The sequence below is a fragment of the Nuphar pumila genome, chromosome 12 (genome assembly GCF_984573655.1).
Source record: "Nuphar pumila chromosome 12, dmNupPumi1.hap1.1, whole genome shotgun sequence".
NCBI lineage: Eukaryota > Viridiplantae > Streptophyta > Magnoliopsida > Nymphaeales > Nymphaeaceae > Nuphar > Nuphar pumila.
In genome coordinates, this window is record NC_143260.1 from 37,950,763 (window position 1) to 37,959,910 (window position 9,148).

Consider the following 9,148-nt stretch of genomic DNA (forward strand, 5'->3'; position numbering starts at 1 on the left):
CAAGTCTATGTGCCATTCAGCCATGTTACTTTGATTGCCTTAGATTAGGTGCATTGCATATAATTTATTTCATTATATTTTGTTTATGAATACTAACATTTCGATTCTCTTGTAGGATGTTGGAGATGATAAGCGTAGAGGAGCTGATGGAGGCATGGATGAAGGGGCAGATCGAGACAATGAAAAGGATGATGATCTGAATCTTGGCAAGGATTAGATTCATGTGTTTGAATTTATTTCACGTACTTGTTGTTTCAAATGAAACTGTTTGTATATGTTCACTTGTAACAATTAGAACTTGGCAAAGATTATAGTGGGTTGTTAAATTTATTGTTTCACTTATAACTTATGTTAAATTTGTTTCACCGGGTTTGTATATATATTTTTTATGTGTACTTTATTTTTTATACACAGGTTATATAAATTGTATAATGAGAATTTTTTTTTTCGATATTTATATTTTAAACAATTTTTTTTTTAAATTTGCAATAGATTAGCGACGAATATTATCCATCGTTAATATTCGTCACCAATTTAGCAACAAATTATGGATGAATATTTATTTATCTCAAAAACTGAATCAGTCGATGTTTTGCGATAGAATGTAATCCATTGCTAAATTGGTGATGGATATTAGAGACAGATACATATTCATCACTAAATTTGAGCGATGAATTAGTGACAGATATGTAGCTGTCGCAAAACCAAATCAGTCTTTATTTAGCGACGGATTAGTGATGGATCATGACATTCACTAATTCATCGTTAATTAGCGACAAAAGTAGTGACAGATCATAACTGTCGCTAATTAGCGATCGAGAAATTGCGACGGACGTTGTCCATCGTTAAGCCATCGCTAAATGGATTAGCGATGGATTTGCGATGGATTATCGTCGGATAGTGTCTGTCGCTAATCTTCAAAATTTCTTGTAGTGTTTTTGGATGGGAGGGAAGTTCATTTTTTTCAAAGATTCGCTTTGAAAGCATGATACTTCTCGCTTCTGAAACTTGATGAGAATATCGATACTCTCACTCTTCTCCTATGCTTTATACATGATTCATCTATTTTTATTATATGTTCTCTCACTCTATTTTTTATGTGTTTTCACTCTATTTTTTCACTTAGTTTCATGTAGTTTTTCTAAATTGGCGGTCATTATTTTTAGATTTTGTTAAAAAATAATTATTATACTAAAAAATCATAAAATTTAAGAATAACCACTTTTATTTTAGTTTTTATTTGTGTTTCATTTTGATTCTCATTCAATTCTTATATTGTTTTTTTTTTATTTCTCGCTTTTCCCTTCCTATGAATTTTAAAATGCATCGCTTCTAGCTTCTACTTCTCTTATCGTTTTTTGTTTTGGCTTTTTAGCATAGCAACCTTGAGATAAACTGGTTAAAACCTATCAATTTTCTCCTTTTTATTTTTTTCATTAACTGCATTCGGGATCAAAAGCACAATCATCATCCCAACAAAGTATAACTCCAAAGCTAAGACCCGCATCTCCAGAGTTTATGCTTGGCTTTGGCTGATGCAAGAAAATATGATGACTGCAAGATTTGAACCTTAGTTTCCATCTAATAGACTTTGGCTAAACCCACTATGCCAGCCCCCTCTAGGCTAACCTACCAATTCTTTTATATACCGGTAATGGTTAAAATCTGAGAAGTCTGCAAAACTCTAGAGTAAAGCTCGGGTGATGGCAAATATGTAATTTCTGTAAGAATTTTATGGAATTTGCATAAGAAACCCCAACTTCTCATGATAGGCAATGGTTTGGTGGATTCCGACTAGACTGGGAAACTAGATGAGTTGGCGAGCCAAGATACGAGCCCAGCTTGTTTAGGTAAATGAGCCTAGCATGTCAAGCTCGGCTTGGCTTGGCTTAGCTTAGCTTAGCTTAGCTCATATATATATAGCAATGGTAATATACCCGACTCATCCTATGTAACTGATGGTGTTTTTTTTCAAAAATCCAACCTGACGGATGTGTTCTAAGTGATTGATTCAAATCGACTATTGGATCATGCATTTTGGATTAAAAAATGGTTTTGGGTCTCAAAAGTTTAAAAAAATTATGGATCATTGATTTTGGAACCTTATAAAAACCTATCCCCACATCAAAATCAAATGATCTAAAACTAGATTCCTATGAAAACAAGCAAGTAGAACACATCTGTAAGGTTAGAATTTCAAAAAAATAAAAACATCTGTCGGGCATGAATGAAGTCGGGTAGCTTTTCATTTTCATATATATATATATATATATATATATATATATATATATATATATATATATATAGATATATATAGATAGAGCGAGAGAGAGAGCAGTGATAAGCTACCCGATCCTGTATCTGTTGGGTTATACTCTTGGATCATGCATTTTAGATGAATAAAACGGTTTTTGAGCATCAAAAGTTATAAAAAAATTATAAACCGTTGATTTTAAAACCTTATAAAAACCTATTCACTTATCGGAATCAAATAATCCGTTCTAGCAGGTAGAACTTAGAATTTCGAAAAAACAAAACTCATCAGGTGCGGGTCGGACATGGGATCCGGTAGCTTCCTATTTTCCTATATATATAATTTTATTTTGAAACGTACCCACTAAGAAAACCTACCAACCCTACTCACTAAAACGTAAACCGACCTATTTAGTATGGGACAGTCCAGATGAACATCTCTCTCTCTCTCTCTCCGCCGGCCTAGCAAATCCGACGACGTCCAAATTCGTGAGAAGCTCCTGCTGTGAACGCCACCACCCACTGCTGCCATTGCTTCTCGTCGCTGTTCCCTGTTCAAGCCTCCCATTATTGTCTGCTGAGCTCCCCAAAATCATCGGCAATTAGAAGGGCGTTCAGCCCAAAATCGGTACTCAAAATTCGCTGTGTAACCCTTGTAAGTTTCAGGAAACTCCCTTTATGAATTCTCTGTGATTTACATGTAATTTCTCCATTTGAATCGCTGTAATATTCCAGCAGTGAAAATTGGACCTAGTGTTATTCCGGCAGTGAAAATTGAGATATTGGGGTGTAGGAAAATGAACAATCGGAACCAGAGGGACATCCGAAACATATGCATCCTTGCCCATGTGGATCACGGAAAAACCACGCTCGCCGACCACTTGATCTCGCGCTATGGAGGTGGGTTGCTTCACCCCAAACAGGCCGGCAAGCTTCGGTTTTTGGATTACCTCGACGAAGAGCAGAAGCGGGCGATCACGATGAAGAGTTCTTCGATTGCTCTGAATTACAAGAATTACCTGATCAACCTGATAGACTCGCCTGGCCATATGGATTTCTGCAGCGAGGTATCCACTGCAGCTAGGTTGAGCGATGGTGCCCTGGTTCTGGTTGATTCTGTGGAGGGCGTTCATATCCAGACACATGCTGTATTGAGGCAGGCGTGGATCGAGAAGTTGACCCCGTGTTTGGTTCTGAACAAGATCGATCGGTTGATTTGTGAGCTTAAATTGAGTCCTATGGAAGCTTACACTAGGTTGCAGAGGATTGTAACTGAGGTAAATGGGATAATGAGCACATATAAATCGGAGAAGTACTTATCAGACGTGGATTCGTTACTTGCCGGACCAGGAGAGATGGTTGGTGATGGACAGGAGTTGGTGGATGATGATGAAGAAGACACCTTTCAGCCTCAAAAGGGAAATGTGGTCTTTGTCTGTGCTTTGGACGGTTGGGGCTTTAGCATCGGTCGCTTTGCGGAATTCTACGCCTCCAAGCTTGGAGCGAGCTCGGCAACATTGAGAAAAGCTTTATGGGGTGCTCGGTACTTCATCCCGAAGACGAAGATGATTGTGGGGAAGAAGGGGGTTGCTGGGAATCGGAATGCAAAGCCCATGTTTGTGCAGTTTGTGCTTGAGCCACTTTGGCAAGTGTACCAGGCAGCTGTCGAGGGTGAGGGAGATAAGGGGATGTTGGAGAAAGTGATCAAGTCTTTTAATCTATCGGTTCCTGCTCGGGAGCTTCAGAACAAGGACCATAAGGCAGTACGTCAATCCATCATGAGCCGCTGGCTTCCTTTATCGGATGATATATTGGAGATGGTTGTGAATTGTATGCCAGATCCCATTGCTGCACAATCGATGAGGATCTCCCGCTTGCTTCCCAAGAGGGAGGTTTCTGACAGGGGATGTAGTGCTGATCTAATTGGCGAGATCGAACAAGTTAGGAGGTGTGTGGGGAGTTGTGATTCGAGCTCGGATGCTCCTTGTGTGGCTTTTGTATCGAAGATGTTTGCTGTTCCGCTTAAAATGATTCCCCAAAGAGGTCCGAATGGAGAAGTCCTGAGCAATTTGATGGAAGAGTTTGGTGGGCTTGGTGAATCAGATGCAAGTAATCAGGAGTGCTTCCTTGCTTTTGCCAGGATTTTCAGTGGTGTTTTTACAACAGGCCAAAAAGTTTTTGTGCTTTCAGCACTGTATGATCCATTGAAGGGAGAAACGATGCAGAAGTATGTGCAAGTTGCGGAGTTCCGATCTTTGTATCTGATGATGGGGCAAGGATTGAAACCTGTTGCCTCTGCTGCAGCTGGTCATGTGGTTGCAATCCGGGGTCTTGGGCAGTTCATTTTGAAAAGTGCAACCCTTTCGTCGACCCGTAATTGTTGGCCTTTCTCAAGTATGGTGTATCAGGTCTCTCCTACTCTGAGAGTGGCTATTGAGCCTTCTGACCCTGCAGACATGGGTGCACTTATGAAAGGTCTGAGGCTACTGAATAGGGCAGATCCCTTTGTAGAAATTACTGTTTCTTCAAGAGGTGAACAAGTGCTTGCAGCTGCTGGAGAGGTGCACCTGGAGAGGTGCATAATGGATCTGAAAGAACGATTTGCAAAGGTGAGCTTGGAAGTTTCACCTCCCCTTGTGTCATATAAAGAGACGATAGAGGGTGATGGATCCGGTCCACTCGAGACCTTGAAGATGTTGGCATGTAGTGCAGATTATGTTGAGAAGACTACACCAAATGGAAGATGCATTGTCCGAGTGCATGTTATGAAGCTTCCGACTGAGCTCACAAAGGTTCTTGATGAGAATGCCAGCCTGTTTGCTAGCATTTTAGAGGGGAAATCAGATCAGATAATTGGAAGTTCTGAAAAGAAAGGTGGTAATAATAGCGTACAAGGCGAGGTTTCTTTTGAGGATTCAATTGCTACACTTAGAGACCGCATGGTTAAATCCATCGAAATTGAATCTGGCAGTAAAGAGATTGATAAAGACCGGCGTGAGAAGTACAAAACCTTGTGGTTTCAATTCCTTAGAAGGATTTGGGCACTTGGTCCTCGGCAGGTCGGACCGAATGTATGCCTTGTTCCTGATATCATACCTGAAGATGTCCATTGCAATGGAAACAAGCCTCTGGATAAATACTTTCTTATCCGAGGTTTGCCTCACGTATCTGAAAGATTGGGTTTTCTCAGTGCTTCTGATACAAAAAGAGAAAATGAATCAGTTGAGAGTTGTGATCATGAAACTCAGTATCTTCATATGGATGCACAGAGCCTTGCCAATAGTGTCATTTCCGGGTTTCAATTGGCCACTGCAGCTGGACCATTATGTGATGAACCTATGTGGGGTTTGGCATTTCTAATAGAAGCTTACATTCTTCCTCGGCAGGATCAATCAGAAGAATCTGAAAATGCCCAGCAACCGGACCAGTATGGAGTTTTGACAGGGCAGGTTATGCATGTTGCGAAGGAAGCTTGCAGGGCGGCAGTACTTCAGAAAAAGCCCCGTCTGGTTGAAGCAATGTATTTCTGTGAGCTGAGCACGCCAACCGAATACTTGGGGCCTATGTATGTTGTGCTTGCAAGGCGGCGAGCGAGAGTACTCAAAGAAGAGATGCAAGAAGGGTCCTCCTTATTTATTGTGCACGCATATGTTCCGGTGTCTGAGAGCTTTGGATTTGCAGATGAGCTCAGGAGATGGACTTCAGGTGCTTCAAGTGCTCTTCTTCTCTTTAGCCACTGGGAAGCTTTGCCACAGGATCCTTTCTTTGTTCCCAAAACAGAAGAGGAAAGAGAAGAGTTTGGAGATGGTTCTAGTGTTCCACCAAACACAGCAAGGAAGCTTATTGATGCTGTAAGGAGAAGAAAAGGCCTCCCTGTGGAGGAGAAAGTTGTTCAACACGCGACCAAGCAACGAACACTTGCGAGAAAAGTATGAAGCTTCACTAAAAGTGCATTTTTGGCTGATGTAGGATCTTTGGTTTGTAATTATGAAGAACACCGTTGACATTTACAATATGTGTAAACTTTCACTATTGGGATTATTCGATTGTTTAAACCATAATTTGTATTAGTCTCTGTTTGAGATATTTTTGCACTAATTATTTGCCAATATTTTTGCTACCAATGAACTCTCTGACTTTAGGTTGTATCTTTACATTTCAAGCTTTGAACTAAATCGTGCTTGACATTTGGAATCAATATAACGCCCCCTCGCCCTGCTTAGCAGGTTTTCATTTGGATTCATATCCAATCCAATGCATGCATGTCAGGTTTTTGGTTTATGAAGGTAATTTACTAACCAACACATATAAGCTTGCGGATAATTTTATCTTGAATTATCATTTTCTTTATTTCAAAGTTTTTAGTTCAACCTACTTGATTGAATAGCTATTAGGCATTGATATTTTACTTGGAGATGTTTTTTCATTTGTGTTTCTAATTGATATTGTTACCTTCACCTTCTTTGTTGATTTTGTACAATGAAGGTACAGAGCAATGGAACTGGAAATCATAGGTGCAAATTGTATCGATTCATAGCAACCAAGGGCATTGTAGCCTGAATATTCTGTATGATTGATGCTATGTACTCTTTGATTCCATGAAAAGAATTCAAGTGGTTGAGGTATCTCAACAACTTGAATGAACAGTGTCATATATCCATTATTGGGTACTATATTTCCTTAACATTAAAATTGAGAATAATGCTGAATATATAAAGATGATCTCAACAATGATAAAGATGACACAAACAGAAATGAGGGTTGAGGTAGCAGCAGTTAAGGCTGACATCAGCAGTGAATGAAGAAATCAGAAGCTAATCACGTGGAGGTGATAATCCTTCTTACTGGCCATTTCAAAAAAGGGCTCAACTTATTCACTATCGTTTTCCTTGCAGTGGACCAAGAACTCTAGCTTAGGTGGCCTCTGTCTGATATCAGGAATTGATTGCATCCCTGCCCCAATGGAAGCCTCATGAACTCCCAATTGAAGAGGAACAGGTTGGGTTTGGAACTTTGAAAATTTTTGCATTAAATATGTCAATTTTTGTTTTTCCCTAGTGATCTTTTACTGGAGAGGTTATAGTCGAGATCCTTAGCAAATCTTATCCATTAGGATTTACTGTTTTGTGCACAACGATGACCCACTTAATCTTATATGGATGTTCATGTGGTTTTCCTTGCAGGAAAATTGAATCTGGGCAGCTTATATCAAAGCATTAGCTTCAACAAGGAAGTTATATCAAAAGGAAGGTTTGCTGTGCTGAATGTTGAACAAAGGCCTTTCAGGTGAGACTACCTTCTTTATTTATATATTTCATCTTTACATTTGGTAAAATTGCCACTAAACACTGATGATACGTTAATGTTGTCTATCAATCAATCAACACTCCTTTTGTTCTTTTACCTATTAGAATTTGATTTAAGGTGAGGAATAACCATGGGAGGAGCCATAGTTCTGCAAGGAAGTGGTGAATGTGGTTTCCCACTTTTGTAGTTACTGAAATTGCTACCTGTATTAGTGAAATGCAAAAACTTTCACTGGTTAAGATTTAATCAGGTTCAAATAGTCAATACAGATACAAGTTTTTGTTTCAGCTCTTACCTGCATTTATTTTCCAAGTATATATGATAAAATCCTTTGATTTGATTGAGATTTGTTTCTTTTCTTTTTTCCTACTTTCACTAGCTTTACACATATTCATTGAAATACTGACATTTTACAAACTAAAGCATCTTGAGATTCATATATATGTAAATTTATAAATGCAATATGACCATGTGATTACTTGCAATTTTTCCCTATAAAATTTTAGCTTGTGTTACTTTCAAAATGTGTTGCCTCTTGTAATAATACCACCTATGGCTACCGGATCTTAAACACTGTAAGGATGTTCAGACATGACCAAGAGAATGGTTGCTTGAAACTAGTGAGCAGCGCAGTGCTTTGATAGGTATCCAACCAGCTCTATAGGGAATATCAACACTAGACTAAAGGCCTATGAAGGATGGTTAATATTGCAGGTGTCATCAACAGTAACTACGAAGATAGTGACTCCTATGCAGCAGGATTACATACAAATACAATCCTCTAATGGCCACCATAGACATGTCTTTTTTTCTCTTTGTTGTTATGCATACAGAAGTTCATTGTTGAGTTTATTTTTCTGGCACTTATATGGTGTATCGCTAGCTTTGGCTACTGTTGTAGGCCAGTTTTTTTCTTCTTCTCCAGATTTACATGTATCTCCTTCACTAACTGAATTGTAGTTGTTGCTGGTCCTTCTGCTCAGTTGCTGCGGCCCAGTGGGTGCTTAGTTTTTGGAGAATTTTGCTGCTCTTCACCTATTTGCTCAGGCAAAAATGTAAACATAGATGTTAGTGCTTTTGTTTACAATAAGAAGTGGCTCTTTTTTACCTGCTCAGATCTGGCTCCAGTTGGCAATGCTCGGCGAGAGATGTTACATTACTGCATGCACGATATGGCTGCTCAAAGCATAGCTCAATATTTGCTCTGTTTCTTGGTCTGTTGAGTTGTTCCTCACTATAACCATTGATTAAATGTGTCATATTAACATAGGCAAATTGATATATGTTGATCATTTTAGTGACTCACTGTAAAGAATGCTTTTGTTTAATGACTTCCTTTTTTGTTTCTATATTGATGCATATCCTTTTACATTTAGTTATTTATTATGTTTTATTGCACACAGATTTTTGTTTTTTAGTTTAGTGCTGTAGTAACATTTTTTCATTCTTCGAGTTTAATCAGTTGAAATATTCTTTGGAATGTGAATAATGATGTTGCGGTATATCAACTTTGTCATCTTAATGTCTGTCTCCATGTTGTCTCTCCCTCCTTTTTTTTGCTTATTTTGTATCTTTGAATTGCATCTCT

General features: G+C 38.8%; 1 protein-coding gene across 3 annotated transcripts; it reads left to right on the plus strand.

Annotated features, from left to right (window-relative positions):
- The first annotated feature begins 2,671 nt into the window (after positions 1 to 2,671).
- On the plus strand, positions 2,672 to 6,311 carry LOC149820742 (Ribosomal protein S5/Elongation factor G/III/V family protein). Of its 3 annotated transcripts, none has more exons than XM_089983089.1 (2): positions 2,672 to 2,908; positions 3,047 to 6,311. In XM_089983089.1, the coding sequence occupies exon 2, from the start codon at positions 3,051 to 3,053 to the stop codon at positions 6,186 to 6,188; it is 3,138 nt and encodes a 1,045-aa protein (XP_089839215.1). In that variant the 5' UTR covers positions 2,672 to 2,908; positions 3,047 to 3,050; the 3' UTR covers positions 6,189 to 6,311. The 3 variants fall into 3 exon arrangements, with proteins under 3 accessions (XP_089839215.1, XP_089839213.1, XP_089839214.1); XM_089983087.1 differs by having other exon boundaries at positions 2,697 to 2,908; positions 2,989 to 6,311; XM_089983088.1 differs by having other exon boundaries at positions 2,697 to 2,908; positions 2,992 to 6,311.
- The last annotated feature ends 2,837 nt before the right edge of the window (positions 6,312 to 9,148 follow it).

Excerpts from the sequence above, each read along its gene's own strand:
- LOC149820742 (XM_089983089.1), top strand. The coding sequence starts at position 3,051 with ATGAACAATCGGAACCAGAGGGACATCCGAAACATATGCATCCTTGCC.